Here is a 17,802-nt window from a genome sequence, read left to right as displayed (position 1 = left end):
GCTTCCATCAGCATTTGAACCTCAGGTGCCCAGCAATCCACTCCTCAGGTTTGACTGGCTCTAACCACCTTCAAAGCACGGGCAACTTTAAGATCATTTATTTAAATAGTCAGCCATGGGCACGGGGAACCAGACTTTGGAACTGGTGCACGTACCGATGTAACGTACAAGCATCCTGCATGGGTCAGGTGATACGCTCCCTGGTAAAGGGAATTGACCAGAACACAAGGGGAAATGGGAAACTGCTCGGTGATCGCCCCCATTCTCGGGGCAGGGCAGACCTGTGACATTTCTGACCCGGTAATGGAGGGCTCGGGTAGTGGTTTTTAACGTGCGTGTGGAGAACAGCATAAGGCTGGCAGGGCAGAGGTGGAGGTGGTAGGGGTTGGGCGGAATAAAGCTTGCAAGGAAAAGTTGTGTGCGGTGTTTCAAGAAATCAGCAGGCCGACGTTCATTTTAATGGCTTGTATGGTGTTTACCCCTGGGGGGCAATGGCTTCAAAACGCAGGGGAGGTTAACGTAACCCCTCTGAAGCTATTGTGTAGGGCTTGAATCCCAAACGTGGGGCCGCAAACAGGTCTGGATGCAGCAGTTTTAAGATACCTCTGCCTCTACCGGTTTGTCCTTTCTCCATCATAAAATTGTTAAAGTTCTCCAGCGGCCCTGCATTACAAGTACCAAACACTGGGCTAAACCTCTTCGGAAGATTGGCTGGCACTAGTGCATAGAGCTGAGCCTTGGGTTTTGCTATTAATGAGCTTGTGTTTGTTTCTGATAATGCTGCTAATAGAGACAGTAACCTCTGGTGTGACACTTAGTTCCATTGCAAATACTCTTTGCAGTCCTGTAAATTCTTGATGTTCTTTGACTGCAGATTTTGATTGTCTCTGCAAAAATTTGAATGGTGGGGTTTTTGTTGTTTGGTTTTTGTGGGTTTTTTTGTTTGTGCAACTTCACAAACTTGCTTTTATTTTCCACTTTGTAGAATTTTGACAAGCTGTTTGCATAAGGAAGTTACGAAGTTTGGGCATAAGGGTAAGCGTTCTCAGATCGCTGGTACTATGGCATATGCATGCTGCAGGCAAAACATTTATCAAAATGGCAATGTGTATATATAAGCTATTTGATAAATTAGTTGCAAAATATATTAACATACAAAATGTAAACTCTTATACCCTGGATTTTGTTTTAATTCCTTTGACGTGCTAACATCTCAGGCAGAAGTAACAATTTCTCAGTGGAACCATTCTCTAAGTTGGTAGCCTCGTGCAGCATTGTAAGTGTTCTCATCGGTGGCCCACTTCACAACAGGTTACTGTGGCTGGTGAGCAGGCCAGGAGAAGGTTGGTGTCAAGCGTTAAACAGCGGGATTGTGCAGAGTAAATACTGAGCTTTGAGCCCAAGGGGAGGTTGGTGTGCCTGGATGAACAAAGCACCTAATGATTAGAAGTGGCTGGACAGACCAAAGAGGCGCTCAAGGGTGCCTGAAGGAGTCTACATAAGTTTAAGACAAATGCCAACTTTGAGGCTGTTTGGAATACAGATGACTTAAAGTACTTGAATTTTGTATGCTGAAAGTTTAAAAGGTCATGTTGGGAACGACTTTTTTCTGATTCTTAGAAATGTGTAAGAAAAAATGCAACAATATTGATGGCAGGTAGGAAGTATAAAATACCAATTCAAGGTTATGAAATAAAAACTGAACGGGAGTACAGTTAATATGCTTCATATGGTAGCTAGCTACTTTTGTCCATTTTTATAATATATTCTTTCAGGCCGTACATGTTGCCTTCATCAGTCAGCATAATCAACGCTATATAAGCTGACTTGTTGGAAAATTTAGTGGATAGCAGTGGTAAAATGAGTTAATGCAGTGGCCAGCGTCATTTAAGTATGCATGTAAATATCCTTAAGGTATTAAGAGTTTATGACTGTGCCCACCTATAAAACAGCTACTTCTACAGATGACTGTAAGATTTATATCTGTGTTTGCTTGTGTTGCAGTCAGTAATTTCTCATTTATTTTGCCTAGCTTTCAAAGGAAGGGAAAAAAAAAAAGTCTGTTAAGTGGTGTTTCAGTTCCGTTCCTGCCAATCCAAATAACCTCAAATATAGTTTGTGCTGTCTTGCTGGTGTCAGAGCATTGCCTGGGCGACTTAGAGCAGTATCTAGCATGCCTGAAGCTATATGCCTATGTATCAGTATCATTATATCCAGTACTTTGCCTCAGTGCCTGACTTCTGCACTGTGCTCATAGATAGAAGAATTTTAGGGATATAATTTGCAGTAAATAAAATCCTAAATAGGGTAGGGGGTACAGGATGGAGTAGAGGGTCACTTGTAGTGAGTGACTCCTTGAATTATGACTGCAGCTTAATGTTACAAGAGTTCTATTCACCTTTTGTTTATATAGCCTAATAATTTTCCTGTTCCTTCCCCTTTAGGAATCCCAGGTTACATTCCTTGACAGTGATCAAAGCCAATTTTGAAGGTTTGAATAAAAACTCTATAGGGAATTCTGAGTTATGGGGAAACAAAAAAATAAAAGCTATTTCTGAGATTTTTGCCTTTTCCCACCATCACCTCCAAAGGGAAGCACTCAGAAGGTATAGTTATAATCCTACTAATAGTGCTGGCCTTCGTTTAAAAGAAGAAAGGAAAAAAATCAGTTCTGAACATTAAAGAGGCTTTTCAGTCTCTGTGATGACAATGCACTTCTCTCAGGATTAGTGGGAATGTGAACATTCTAATGCAGCCTCTCAAAAAAAAAAACAACAAAACAAAAAACAAACAAACAAACAAACAAAAAACACCCAACCAAAACAAAACTGAGAACACAGCAGCAAACATCTGAAAACAATCTAATTTTTTAAAATGGCATCTTGGTTTTCCCCCCCCCTGAATTCTAGAATATTCACTTAGATATTTTTCCCCTGAAGTCTGCAAATCTAAATAGGTTTATTGAAATTTAAGCAAGACGATGGAAAGGTCATTTATATTTCTCAGATGCATTTTCTAATTTTAAGCCTGCAGGATTAATTTTAAGAAATTCAAGATTTCAGCAGCAAAATTACCTTGGTGGCATGTAGGTTGTCCCATTTTAGATGAACCAGTTTTGCTTTGTGAACCCTCATATGGATATGCAGAATTCTGCATTGCATATAGCGGTGGGAGGTCTTTCCTTTAGATGAAGAGTGTGCAAGTAACTGTTCTTACAGAATGTGTAATAGCTGTATGGCAAGGCCGTGTATGTTATACGTGAGGCTGATCTTGTCAATAGAGGCTGTTGCTCACTGCTCTAACTGCTTAAAGAATATTAAATCAGTATACACATGAGGGGAAATTTGGCATAGCAGACAGTAAGCACTATTGTGTTGAATCTTTCCAGATGCTATAGGACTGAATTTTTATCTGAAAGTTAAACTTAAAATTCATGAGCAAAATTAGTTCAGCTGTTTCTGGTTTTTACATTCGTTGCTGTAGCTCAAGAGAATATCTATTACTGTATGTGTGTTGGTTTTCCTTCTGATGAACCTGGGAGATCTGCATGGACAATTTTTTAGACCTCAAAGAGGAAACAATCATCTAAAACAAATGCATAACATGGTGGGTAGGGATATGTTCTGTGTTCGTGTAGATGTTCTGGTTTAGGTTTACGAGATCTTGAAGGCAGGCATTTGTTACTACAGATCAGAACAGAGCCTACCATAAAGAAGTGTTCAGTTGTTATGTCACCTCCTGGCACAAAAGCATCACCAGTAATTTTAACTCCTGTCTTCAAGTGACGGTCTGTGTATCCTTACAGAATCTAGGTCTTCCTGTTTTTGAAACCACAGGCAACTTTAGCACCAAAAGGTGGCCTCCTTATACTACCCATATTAAAGCATGGGTTTGATAAGAGTGCCTGCTTTTTCTGCCACAGTAAGGTAGAGGACTCGTTGCACCTATATTTTTCTCAGCACCAGCTCTCATGTAGCTTATGGTCCTCAGGTCAACTGAATCTTCTGCCGTCGTCTTTTTCATTTTTTGGTCATCTTTCCTCCTTTTTCTTTCTTCTCCCTAACCCATAAAGTGACCATCACTGGTTATTCCACCCTTGACTGAGAAAATACTGCCAAGTGGAGAAACAGCACAAGGTTCAAGCCTCACATGTAGTAGAGATCATGCTTGACCAACCTGATAGCCTTCTATGATGGCATGACTGGCTGGGTAGATGAAGGGAGAGCAGTGGATGTCATTTACCTTGACTTCAGCAAGGCTTTTGGCACTGTCTCACGTAACATCCTCATAGGTAAGCTTAGGAAGTGTGGGTTAGATGAGTGGACAGTGAGGTGGGTTGAGAACTGGCTGAACAACAGAGCTCAGAGTCATGATCAACAATGCAGAGTCTGGTTGGAGGCCCGTAACTAGTGGTGTTCCCCAGGGGTCTGTGCTGGGTCCAGTCCTGTTTAATATATTCATCAATGACCTGGACGAAGGGACAAAGTGTACCCTCAGCAGGTTCACTGATGATACCAAGCTGGGAGGAGTGGCTGATAAGCCAGAAGTTTGTGCTGCCATCCAGTGAGACCGACCTGGACAGGCTGGAGAGCTGGGCTGAGGGGAACCTCATGAAATTCAGCAAAAGTGTAGGGTACTGCACCTGGGGAGGAACAACCCCATGCACCAGGACAGGCTGGGGGCTGACCTGCTGGAAGGCAGCTGTGCTGAGAAGGACCTGGGAGTGCTGGTGGACAGCAGATTGACCATGAGCCAACATTGTGCTCCTGTGGCCAAGAAGGCCAACGGTATCCTGGGGTGCATTAAAAGGAGGGTGGCCAGCAGGTCGAGGGAGGTTATCCTCCCCCTCTACTCTGCCCTAGCGAAGCCACACCTGGAGTGCTGCATCTAGTTCTGGGCTCCCCAGTTCAAGAAAGACAGGGAACTCTACTGGAGACAGTCCAGCAGAGAGCTACAAAGATGATCAGGGGACAGGAATATCTCTCTTCTGAGGACAGGCTGAGAGACCTGCGTTTGTTTAGCCTGGAGGAAACTGAGGGGGAATCTTATAAATGCTTATAAATATCTAAAGGGTGGGCAGGAAGAGGATGGGTGCCCTCAGTGGTGAGGCAACTTGCAACTTGCACCACCACTGCCATCAGTGCTGCCCAATGACAGGACAAGGGGCAATGTGCACAAGCTGGAACACAGGAAGTTCCACCTGAATATGAGGAAAAACTTCTTCCCTGTGAGGGTGACAGAGTGTGGCACAGGCCGCCCAGGGAGGGTGTGGAGTCTCCTTTCCTGGAGATATTCAAAGCCCGCCTGGATGTGTTTCTGTGCCCCCTGCTCTGGGTGTGCCTGCTCAAGCAGGAGGGTTGGACAAGATGATCTCCAGAGGTCCCTTCCAACCCCTACCATTCTCTGAGTGTGTGAAAAGCAACTTTGGCTTATAGAACTTCATTTTCGTAGGCAGGTGCTGTGCTGTCAGGTTTCCCACTCTTGTGGACACATGGAACTTACTTGGCATTAGTTCCCAAGGTGACCAACAGCCCCCTCAGTCACAAATGGAAAAATTACTCAAGGCCCCAGTGCTGCATCTCAGATATCCAAAGGGAGTCTTTGGATCTCATGTGGTATATCAGACATATATATGGCTGCCCTACAGAGCCATATATACAGACACAGATCTGCCCAGCTGAAGTCACCACTGTGGATGTTACCAAAACTTGAGGCCTATCAACAGACTTCCAGAGGCTGTCTCCATGGAGAGCATGTGCCTGACCTCAGCAGGAGCACTGAGCTATTCCCCAGAGTGCAGCGGCGGCCGCTGCACACAGCTGGATCCTCTTGGGAGCCTGCTTTGTGTAAGGCCTCTATCCCTGAGCAGGCTGTGACCCCAGAGAGCTGCTTGGGAATACTGAGGGGGGAAGGCGTTGGCTCTGTGTCAGCAATGAAAAACCACAGTTGTAAGTGCACAGCTGTGGGACAGCCACTTTCTGCTGGGCTTGCAAGTGAGCAGGAGGGGAAGTCAAGGGGCCCAGGGACGCAGGCGGATGCACTGGAGCTCTTTGTCGCCATGATGTGCTGGCTGAAGGGGGGAATAAAATTAGCATGGCAACTTCGTGATCTGATGGAAGGGGAAGGTGACACTTAGTTATAAACTCTTCATATATATAATGTATGCATTTAAATTCACTTTCTTGTGGCTTTTCTCCACCCATGGGCTGGGCTGCAGCTATTGGGTCCTCCCCAGCCTGGTACTTGCTCTTCGTGGCCAACTGCAGGCCGGGGCAGGGGTGCCCGGCCGGTGCGGGTAGGCTCCTCCCGCCGCCGGGGAGAGGCCGGCAGCTCGGCGTCGCCGCTCTTTCCGCCGGCGGCGCCCGGTCCCTGTCGGGCCTCGCTGTCAGCCACCATTTCTACCCGGCGCCTATAGGCCGCTGCGCGGCGGCACCGGGGGACTGCTTAGAGCGCCGCGCAGGAAGTTGCCTTTGCAACTCTTCTGGTCGGGGAAGCGGCCGGGCCGGGCGATGGCGTCGCTGGGCCTGAGCGAGTGCGAGCAAGCCGGGTGCCGGCAGCTCCTGGAGCTTCTGGAAACCGAGGAGCTGATGGCGCTGACGGACACCGTCACGAACCGCCTGGTGCACCCGGAGAGCCGCCAAGGTGCGCGGGGCCCGCGGCGGGACGGCCCGCTGCTGTGGCGGCCTCCCTGGCCCGGCCCAGCCCCGCGGCAGGGGCGCTGGAGCCCGACCCGTTCCGCCCCCACTCCCCCTTCCCCGCTTGGCCGCGGGCCCGGCGGCAGCTCGGGGGCAGCGGGGGCAGCGGGGGCGGGTGGGGGGCGGAGGCGGGGCCGGGGCGGCGGGCCCGTTCCTGCTCCCCCGCCGCGGGCTGGGGGAGGCGGGCGCGGCCGGAGCTGCCCGGGGGGATGTTCAGCGCCCCGGAGAGCTGGCAGCGCCCCGTCCCGCCCCGCCGCGGGGCCGTGGTGGAGCGTGCTGCTGTGGCCCGTTCGGGGGTAGCTGCTGGGAGCCTCTTCCTCCCGTGGGCCTGCCGACATCCGAACCACACCGGGGTCTGGCTGCGGGGAGTGTGGGCTTGATTTGGCCAAGGAATGTGCGGCTGCTAGTGGCTTTTTGCAGATTTTCAGATGTCAAGCACTGCTTCTCTCTTAGAGCATCCTCCCTGCTCCTCCCCACGGTGAGCACTGCTGTGCCCCTGCTGTTGCCCTGTTAGTGTTTAAAAACGTATTTAGAACCCGAGTGTATCTTGCTGTTTGCATTAATAACATGCTTTCAGGTTTTGAAAGGGTAAAACATAAATCAAATGTTGAACTTATTTAATCTTAGAACAGAGCACTTTCAGGTGTGACCATCCCCCATCACTTTGTAGATGTCGAGATTTGTTTCATAAAACTTTAATTTTGTATGTGAGTTACCTGAGGCCATTCCGCACATTGCCCAGGAATACCCTCATCTGAAAACCTTGAATGTGTTTCCTGTGATATCATTCAGACCTGTTAAGATTTGCCAAACTCATTTCTTAAAAAGGTCCATCTGTAGTAGTAGTTCTTGCGTTTTTTATCTACTTTTTGCAGTGGTTGTAGGTTAGATTAAAAGATGATTTTTCTTCTTTTGTGTTTTTTTTTTTTTTTTACTTCAGCTATTAGTCTTTTGTATAAAAACTGCAAGTTTAAATGTAATGTGTTAAGTACCCAGCATCAGTTCACGTGAGAACTGCCTAACACAACTACTTTAAAAGTGAATTTCAGATTGTCATGTTTTCTAATTTTGGCACGGAACCCTGTAGCTGATTTTTTTTTTTTTTGTATTGTTACATTTCAGTGCACTGCCATTGTGCTGTGATGCATGGTGTTTTCTTACAAACTGGGGAGTAGTAATTTTATTAATGTGGAAATAAAACAAATGTCATACCATTTCTGTTGCTTTTCTGGAGCCTATGTGGAACCTCATTTTCACAGACTACTTTGTGTTGTCTGAAAAACTGCAAACTTCTGGTACTAGAATTCTTGCTCAGCATATGAGGCATTAGTGATTACCTTCATTATCTCTGCATTTCTGTCACTTTTCTGTTCACAGGAAACAGTTGAAAACTTGCATATTATTAAAAATGTGTTCTCTGACTGAATTACATGAACTACCCATTTGATGCAGAAATTAAGATTCATGTTGCATGTTCAGAAGAACCACAAAAGATTTGTCTGGTGGTTCTTTCTCTGTGTAATCTTGCTTCCAAGAAGACAGGTGGATGGCTTATTTTGAAATATCCCAGAGCTTTTCAAATGGAGAATGAAACCAAGTTCAGTTTTTGCTAAGTGAAGGTGGTGTATGGTGACACGAAGCAGGAACCACTAAATGATTTCATGCTAAATGAACTTATTTTGAAGTTAAGGCTAGCTGCATCTCATGAAATACAGGTGAAAGGCATTGTGTGCAAGAATCTTTATACTTCTTGAAGCACTTGGAATTTCCAAACAGCTTGAAAATACTTAACGAATATTGGTAGCTTCATTTGGAAGGAAAAGTTGCATCCTTTTCATCAAGCTCAAATTATACATACTAATTCCAAGCAGTCTGGAAGTAGGGATTGCAAGGTAGCAAGGTATTCAGTAAAAACAGCACCACTGTTTAAACATGTTCCCAAGTCTTTGGGTATTTTCTATATTTAATATGATTAGGTCAGATTTCAGCCTGCAAACAAACTTTTAAGTCTTTGAATTTCATTTATGCTTGCTTGTACTGTGTTTGGAGGTGCTGGTCAAGAGTTTAAGAAATGACAGAGGTTTGGGTGTTAATCGTGAGTGAAGCAACTGCTAACCTAAATTTCTTTACTTGCAGAAGCCATTCATGCCATCTTGGTTTACAGCCAAAGTGTAGAAGAACTTTTGAAACGCAGAAAAGTCTATCGAGAAACAATTTTTAAGTATTTGGCAGCACAAGGAATTCCAGTGCCTCCTTCCTCTGAGAAATGCCTACTCATTGATCGTGTAAAGCGGTACTGGAGAACACAGCTCACAACACGTGCGTCAGAGTCAGGGGAGAGAAAACCACGCACAGAGGTGAGTCCTGCTTTCTGAAAGACCTGAGGATGCTTAGCATTGCTTTTGCAGGACAACCAGTGTAAATGTTCTAATGTACGTCCAAAATGTGGCTCTTCACCTGCATTTAGGAAGGTACTAAATCTCTAACTCTTGGTTTTTTTGTTTTTTTTTTTTTTTTCCAAATTACATCATTTAAAGGCGGCTGTGCCAACGTACCACATGCAGAGCAGTCTTCTGCTCTGTCTTGCAAAGTATATTAGTGCGTTTGAACCCTAATGTGTGGGGTGTTCTCCATGCTTTTAATTTTTAAGTTGTACTGTTAGCTAAAATAGGGTATTCACAAATAATTATGTGGATTCAAGGACAACTAAAAACTCTTAGTGGTACAGAAACCCTGCATAGCCCCTTGTCACTTTTTTTAATGTAGTGGATCTTCTTAAACTTTTGGTACAGATCCAGGATTTCCAGCCATCCTCCAGCCACTAGCAATACCATCGGTACGGTTCTTCCCAGAGCAGGGCAAAGAGATGCTGTCAATAGGGCAAAACCATCTGTCAGACTGTGGTCTAAAGTGTTGTGGGGGAGGGACAGACTGAGAGAAAACGGCCATCTTGTCCATCTTGATCTGCTTCTAGAGACAGTGCAATCAAAGTAGCACTGTCTGTAAGCTGTTTTCCTTTTCACCTCTTGCAGTTAGCATGCAGAATGGATTTTAGTGAATTCTTATATCGTTGAAATGTGAAGTTTTTAGCAGCGCCAGGTCTGTGTAATTTTCTTCCCTCGATATTAGTAATACTTAATACAGTGTAACTAAATGTGTTTTGGCAATTACAGGTTATTTTGAAGTTCAAAATTTGATGTTTAGCAAATCCGCGTGGTGTAATGAACTTTAAGTGTTTTATTAGTCTTGGATCTTTACCATGTGGTTCTAAATAGCCACCTTGCTCTTTCAGGTGTTCTGCTTCTGAGACCGAATGGGCAACAGCCCCACCAGCTGGACTGTTACAGCTCTGTAGCTGTTGATAACCTATTGCACTGAGCTTTTTCTCAGGGATTAACTGATGAGAATTATTATTTACTGAGAATTGTTTTCAAAACGATATTTTTGTGTGCATACTTTGGAAAAAAAAAAAGCACAAATTTTGCTCTTGCAAGAACATGTCACAGGTATTACCCCATAGCGAAGTTTTATGATTGAAGGCAAGTAAATGAAATTCTCTAAAGTACTTAAATCCATTCCCAAAGAATGACAAGTTCAACTGATTTATTTATCACATACATCTTTTTTTGCCTTTGTTTTCTCTTTAATTCTTGTGGCCCTCACCATTTTGAAAAAATGGGTAACAGGAACCTATGTAACAGAATTAGAATTAATTACAGTTTATTGTGAAACAAATTTAGCATTTCTATATAGAAGTCTCCAAACTTTACATACTTAATTACTTAATACTTACTTAATACTACTAGACTTCAATGTTAGCAAACTTGACATTTCATTTACCTCTAAAAGTCTTGCCGTGAAGTCAGAAATACTGAGAAGCCCTACAAAATAACTGTACGTTTAGTTCTTGTTCAAAAAACACATCACCTTACAGTTGGAGGTCACGTATCTTTACATTAGAAAGTTTGGATGATTTTTCTTAAGTAAAAAATACTACCTATTGTAAGAGAAAGCAGAGGATAAACAAACTACCTATGTACAAATTAAATAGGCTCACAGGACTGTTACTTGAGCATCTGATTGTTGCCTTTTACAGTGGCGCCTCCTTTAGAAAGAAGTGTCCTCTAAACCAAGTGTGTTTTTATAGTAAACTTAAAAACCTGTCTTAAATATCTCATTGCAAAGCAGCTTGCTTCCCAAATGTTTGTGCTTAGCTTTTGCTATTCTTCTGCACATAGTTGTAGACATACCAAGAATTCAACTGCAAGGAATAAATTTTGTTTTTCTTAGCCTGACCCATAATAGTGTCTAAAAAAATCTTGCTGCTTACTTTGTTGCAGTACATATTTAGTGATACAACACTTGGAGTGGTTTGTCACCTTCTTCTGATATGGTTTTAATAACATGCTGTTGCTACTTACTGTGAATTTGGCTTCAAAATTTTATACCCTCCACTCTGTTGTCAGTCTCAGCAACCCATCATTAAACATAAATATTATTTTGAAGTATTTCTTTTCCTCCTACATCTTAGATGTACTTCAAGAGTGTGTGCGTGTCTGTGTCATTTTCTGTAAAACACAGGAAAAAGTGGCTTGTGAATGACCTGTGGGCAACTAGTAGGTGATGTGTTTTGAGTAGTTTCATGATTTTTTTCACTGATCCATTCTTCTCTGAAGCATCTAGACAAGAATCTTTGAGCTTTTCCAAAGTATTCATTGAAGGTTTGGCTGTCTGCTAGTAAAGTTCACTTTGTCTCACTGCTTAAAAATACTTTCTCAGCAGATTCAGTGTTGAACAAAGGATTTTATGACAGTCTAAAGGAAGGATTTTATGACAGGCTAAATGGAGTTGCCCTTATTCCCAGAGTAAGTCTATGCTGCTATGTGAAAATTCATGCAGCCCTTCTGTCCCAGCGCCATATTGTCTCAGACTGTTTTAAGCGATCGGTTGTACAATTAGAAAGTTACTGAGATTCCTCAAGACTTTTGTCTATCTTGGAGGAGCAAAGGTAACATAAATTATTGTTTTCTTTGATTTGGACTCTTTTCCTGTTAGAAATATGGTGAAGACTACAAACATCACTCACAAAAGTGACCAAACATCTTCTGGGTGATTTTTGGCAGTCTTACTGCCAAACAGGGCTAAATTCAGGCACGAGATCTGGTAGAGAAGAGGCTCTGGAACACGTTAATTCTTGCAGTTTCAAGTTTTCCATCTGACTCTCTGTGTGAGAATCCTGGTCTCATGAAAGTTGTTCTAAAAACTTTCCCCTGCCCTTTTCAGCAGAACCAGGATTTTCCACTTTGTTTATAAATTGTAAACCAAGACAAAATGGAAGGACTGTTCTAATTGTAATTCAACGAACCTACTCTGATTCTCTGGATGATAAGATAATCGTGATCTTAAAAATAAATGAGATTTTACTTTGTGGTTTTTCTTCAGGGACTCTGTCTTAGAACACTTGAAGATGACTTAGAATGTTTAAAATAAGCATTTATATGATTTTATGTTGTTTATAAGTGGTAATCTTGCATGTTAAGGCTAAGTAGTTCTAAGAAAAAAAAATGTGCTTGATTGCAGAGTCAGAGAGAGAGGCAAAAGGCACCACGAGATGACATTCGTGATCTAGGAAAAGAATTCTGTCAGTGGTTCTTTGAACTCCTGAATTCTCAACATCCCTTGGGAGTAAAATCTGATGGAAGATGGGGACCACAGCATTTTTGGGAGGATGCCAGAATGAAGTTCTGTTACAACACATTAGAAAACAACATGGAAGAATATGTTGGTGCAGAAATGGTGAGCCTTCGTCTGCTTTCCTTGGTTAAAGAAGAATATCTTCTATTCAACCCTAATCTGCATGCCAATGGACTGAAATGTGCCATGTCTCACCATGGGTTAGTACTGGTAGCAGTGGCTGGCACGGTACATAGAGACAACACTTGTTTGGGCATCTTTGAACAAATTTTTGGACTCGTTAGCTGTCCCGTTAAGGAGAACACCTGGAAAGTGAAAGTTTTGAGTCTTAAAATAGTTGGACAGAATGCTCTGGAGCCTGGGATGCAAAATGAAAAACCCTCCATAAAATACGAGTCAATCCAACTACAAGAGTTGTATGACGGGAAAGAACTGACTGTGTTTGAACCTCAGAAATTCTGAGCAATTCTTTCACAACTGAGTGACTGGGAGAGAGGGGAACGGACAGCACTTGTAGTGCATAGCTGGGTATTGAAATGGTTGCAGCCGTGTGATGCTGTCTCTTCTTTTGAGTCAGATTTGCTGGACGACGAACTGAGATACAGGGTCTGAACTATTAATGCAGGTGATACTTCTGGGCACCTTTCCAGAGCTAACAAATATTTCCAAGTATTGCTTTAGATTTTGTACTGTAGTTAGGAATGGAGTTAGTTTACAAACTACTTGTTTCTTCGTTACAAAACATGGTTACATTTAAATGTGGGTTGGGGGCAGTATACAACGAACTATGTGACGTGGGGTTCACAAACTGCACGTTGCTCCTCTTCAGGTCACAGGTTCAGACTCTTATCCAAGTTGTAACAGGAAGTCATTGCTTCTGGCTTTTTTAATATTGGGTTCGGTGAGTGTCTAAATGGACATCTAAGTCCCAAGAAAATCCTCTGCCACTTTAGGAGTTTTCGGAGGGAACAAAGTGATGTGAACACTGCTGGTTATGTTCTAAATGTGGTTCTGTTACTGAAGAATAGAAGTAGTTTAATGGGACCATGCAGGGAGTTTGGCATTCTTGAAGTCTCTTTCTCTTGGGGTTAGTAGCTTCCTTTCCTTTTACCTTGTGGTTCCAACTTTGTAATGAATACAGGCAAACTCTGTTGTTCTGTCTGTGTCCCCGAGAAGACACATTTGAGATGGCTGCCCAGGCATCCATTTCTAGCACTGACTCTCTTGGACCAGGTGGTTGATTTCATGACTTACAGCAATACTGTGTGAACCAGTTGCTTTGATAATTATTTTGTATATACTTACACCAGAGTTTTTAATATAACAGTTGTGACTTTTGTGTGTTTTCTCAAAATAAGAATTTTATCTACTCTGAGCTGCTTTATTACATTGACTAGAAGTCAATTTGTTAACACTGGGCAGTTACAATAACAGGTGATATCAAATAAATCCAATTACTGCTTAATAGCTGAAACTATTGCTATTGCAGAACTTGATTTTTTAAAAACTTTTTTAATTTATAAAGGATTAGAGGTGAAATGAGATGAAAACTTCTTTTTCCACAGCTTGCTTGGATTGTTTGTGAGTTTTTTTTAATTTTGTAGCTTCAGCAGTACAGGTTGTGAAAATGGAAACATTCCCCATAACATGGGAACAGTTCTTCTGATTTTGATATGTTTGTCAAAGATGACAAATGGTAAAATAATGGGTTAGTGACGGGAAACAAGAAGATTCAGGTATGCACAGAACTGATTTTTATGAACAGTCTAAATCTCAAGTTCTCTTTAAAAATTTCTGAAATAATTTCTTTTCTAATCAAAAGATCAAATACTCTGTTGGAACATTCTTTCCCAATAAACAGTTGTGGCTTCTTCAGCTACTGATGTATAATAAATAAAAATCAACCCGAAATGAGAATTTGGAAGAAGCAGTTTCCTCATATGCGTTGAGAATGGCATTCCTCTTCAGGTGAGGACAAAAGCCTACCCAAAGGCCGAAATGGGTATTCAGCGTTGGGTATGACAGTCTGTAATTCAACCAAGTATTCTGTCCTGTGCAGAACTGTACTTGGTAACTGGCAGCCTAGCTGTTACTTTAGTCAGAGTGTTAAACGCAAGCGTGACTAAGGGTGTGGTTTTCATTACAGCTTTAAACTGATGCGGTGCGGGCGGTCCCCGTCCTCGGCTCAGGTACCTCTCCTGGCCTCCTGCTTGTATCGCCGTTGAGGCTTGGGCTAACTCTGACACAAGGGAGCGGGGACTGATCCCGATGGAAACTAACTCATTGTCAGAAACCCTTCAGGCTGGTTAGCTCTGTAAGAAGGCTGGCCACAGAGGTGCTACTGTCAGCTTAAGGAACAGAGATGAGAGAGAATTTGCCTTTTTTTTTTTTGGTGACAACCTGAATTTCTGTGGGATTAAGCAAGTGATCAAATAGCAGTCTTTGCTAATTCTTACATTCCCAGTGTTTATGCTTGATAACTCCAAAATACTGAATGCAAGAAGCGTTGTGGTAAATCAGCTTTTTACTAAGGCTGGTACCTAATGAAATTGTTCTTAATCCTTCAGTTCTCCTACACAAAGTGTGCAATAAAATGTTAAATTTTCAGTCTTGTGACCTCTGTGTAAATCCCTATTCTGTTGCAGAGTGAGTGGGTGCTCTGATGTACCTGATGACCTGTTGGTGCAGTTGCTGCGCTTGCATTGTTGATCAGGCCGCTAAGAATCTGCATAGATTAGCCCGTGCTCGTTAGCTGCTAAACCCTGAGTTTTGCAGAAGCTGATTTCGGGGTGTGCTTAAGGGCTACTTCAAATTGTAGTTACCAAGGAGCGGCCCATATCAGCAGTTGAGCAGTTGATGGTGGCTGATGAGCAGCAGTTATTCCAGGCTGCTGCTGCAAAATGCAGGAAACCATACGTAGTATCTGCTCTTTACAGTCTCACCACCTGAATGTTTGGTCGGCACTGACAGTCACCTAATGCTGAGTAACTGTGGTTTTGCAGTTATTAACTGGTATGCCTTTTTATCCTGTGACACACCTTTCTCTTTTTCTCCCAGACCTGCATTCTCTCTTTCAAAAGCATACTCATCCCTTCTAAATGCATTTTATTTCCACTTGGAAAAAAGGATTCCGGCTCTATAATGGTTCTTCAGGCGCTCCATCTTGCAAGGAGACAGAATTGGGTTTTGAAAGCTGCTGCCTGACCAGTCGGCACCGGCTGACCTGTTTGCGGTGAGGTTGTAGGGGAGGCAGGGAGGCGGCGCTGCCTCTGCTTGATATTTCGTGTATGTTGAAGCATATTCATTTTGTGCTGTGTGAGAGTTGAGGTCATATGTTCTACTGCACCGCAGATATCACAGATATTTTTCTGGTGTTCTGATAATTGTTCATAATAAATATCCTTACTGGGAGTTCAGAATTCAATTTTCAAATCATTGTCACATTCAGAATTTTTTTTTTTTAAGAGCAGAAAAACGCTTAACTGCAGGGTAAATTTGAGAAGGTACTGTTAACTGACTTTAGGGAAAAAGTTAGGACTTGTTTAAATGGAGTACAGCCAAAAAACTTGAAATATTTACGGAAGTGATTTCATCACTCCCTCTAGCTGCTGCTGTTCAGAGCTGAGGCAACTTCTAGTTGGTTTACCTTTGGAAACAATGGCCATTTTAGCTGCATGTAGGAAATTGAAAAAAATGAAATAAAACTTCTTTAAAACTGTTTTCACCACTCTTCCTCTGTATTGCTATTTAGTCAAGGCTTAAAACAAATATTTTCAGTAACAATTTCTTATGTCTTTCACTACTACTTAAGCTGAAAAGCCAGATTTGATTTTGTAGATCGATCTCTGGAAAGTAGTTTGATAGTAAACAAAACACTGATTTGCCACAAAGCAGGCAGAACTTTCTGAATCATATGAATGTTAAACAGCGGAAATCGTGACCCTGTTCTAATCAGCCGCTCCAGGCAGATTTAATTTTTTGTCGCTGAAGTAGGAAGCCTGAATGTCTTGAAGCAATATATGAGCGGAACCTCTATATTCACACAGGCCAGCTACCTTACTGCAGGTTATGCTGTATTGTTTTGGCTGCTCTTACTCTCCTTACGCAGAAGAAGAAAAGTAATCACGAGGAGACCTTACACAGAGCATTAAATGAGTTCTGACTTGTGTCTAAATATCCAGCAGTGCTCAATTGCATGTTATTTTATCAAACTTGTAATAGTCATGAAAGAAATGTGCTTTCTTTGGCTGCTCACTTCCTCCACAAAATGAAATTTTTTAATGTAGTTAGGAATTTGTAAAAGCTGTCTAATATTCTTCATCTCTGTCCTGTGTGTCCTAATCTGAGGAGGAAATCTTAAGGCTGATGACTAGTCTTCATTGAAATACTTGTATTTTTTCCCCTCATAAATTGCAAAGGTAGATGAACATTGCCTTTGCAGACTTCCCTGTCTGTTCTTCTTAGTGTTTAGTAATGCATGTACCATTAAGCGAGCTATCAGTTTGACTCTGTTTCCTATACCCAGTTCCCTGAGCTTAAAAACCCCCAATGCTTATTGCAGGTATTATTTGAAAAGGTGTGGATTGTTCATTGCTGGTGAAAAGACTATTTCACATCTCAGATTAGACCTAGTTTATTAGTTCACGGATTTACTGTAATATATTCTGGTGGTGGGTGCAGAATTAGCTCAGTTGTTAAACCATTGGATTGACGAAAACAATTTGTTAGGAGTTGTGATATTTTTCTCACCTGAAACGTTTGCAAGCGGTAGCTTTTCTCATGTTGGCTACCGCATACCTGCAGTCCTCTTTGTGTATCTTAATCAAAATTAGGCAGGATAGAAATTACGAAGTTTCCCTCCTAAGCACTCTGTGAAAGTGCAGGCTCTTAATTCTGGCGGGTGGGTCTGGGTGCCTTCAGATCTCCGTATTAGTAGTTGTTATTTTGAAATGGGAAGCTGACAGTACGTTGGTCACTAAATGCTGCGAAGGGTCATGCTGGCTTTGCAGATCAGAAGTAAAGCCTGCTGTAGGAGGTGGGGGCAGGCAGACCTCCGCAGGAGAATCAGCTGTGCTAACCCACCTTCTGCTCCACTGTTGGACCGGATGCCTGTGCTGTGGTTTTTTTTTCCAGAACAGGCTGTGGGAAACGGTCTTAATGCAGTACACCTCATAGGCGTGGATTTTAGGCTTCTCAAATAGTATGAATTTGACTTTTTGTAAACTCTTTACTAACATTTTTTGGCAGTTGAAATAACTTGCATAAGTCACGTGCTTTTTGTGGCCTGTAGCTGAAAACTGATTTTGTATGAATTATATAATTGTTTAAAGAGAGCAACGGATCTAAAGAGGGTGATGGAATGTGTAGAGAACGTTCATCCTACAGAGCGATGCCAGCCAGTACCTGGTGGCAG

General features: G+C 42.6%; 1 protein-coding gene across 1 annotated transcript; it reads left to right on the top strand.

Moving 5' to 3' along the window:
• The first annotated feature begins 6,316 nt into the window (after positions 1 to 6,316).
• On the top strand, positions 6,317 to 14,996 carry C1H3orf38 (chromosome 1 C3orf38 homolog). The gene is made up of 3 exons (XM_075103545.1): positions 6,317 to 6,642; positions 8,832 to 9,052; positions 12,276 to 14,996. Exons 1-3 carry the CDS (start codon positions 6,510 to 6,512, stop codon positions 12,849 to 12,851), a joined length of 930 nt encoding a protein of 309 aa, XP_074959646.1. The 5' UTR covers positions 6,317 to 6,509; the 3' UTR covers positions 12,852 to 14,996.
• The last annotated feature ends 2,806 nt before the right edge of the window (positions 14,997 to 17,802 follow it).

The sequence above is a fragment of the Phalacrocorax aristotelis genome, chromosome 1 (genome assembly GCF_949628215.1).
Source record: "Phalacrocorax aristotelis chromosome 1, bGulAri2.1, whole genome shotgun sequence".
NCBI lineage: Eukaryota > Metazoa > Chordata > Aves > Suliformes > Phalacrocoracidae > Phalacrocorax > Phalacrocorax aristotelis.
This window is presented reverse-complemented; position numbering and strand designations above follow the sequence as displayed.

Excerpts from the sequence above, each read along its gene's own strand:
- C1H3orf38 (XM_075103545.1), top strand. The coding sequence starts at position 6,510 with ATGGCGTCGCTGGGCCTGAGCGAGTGCGAGCAAGCCGGGTGCCGGCAG. Across the intron at positions 6,643-8,831 it reads GCACCCGGAGAGCCGCCAAG|AAGCCATTCATGCCATCTTG; the intron begins GTGCGCGGGGCC and ends CTTTACTTGCAG. Across the intron at positions 9,053-12,275 it reads AGAGAAAACCACGCACAGAG|AGTCAGAGAGAGAGGCAAAA; the intron begins GTGAGTCCTGCT and ends GCTTGATTGCAG.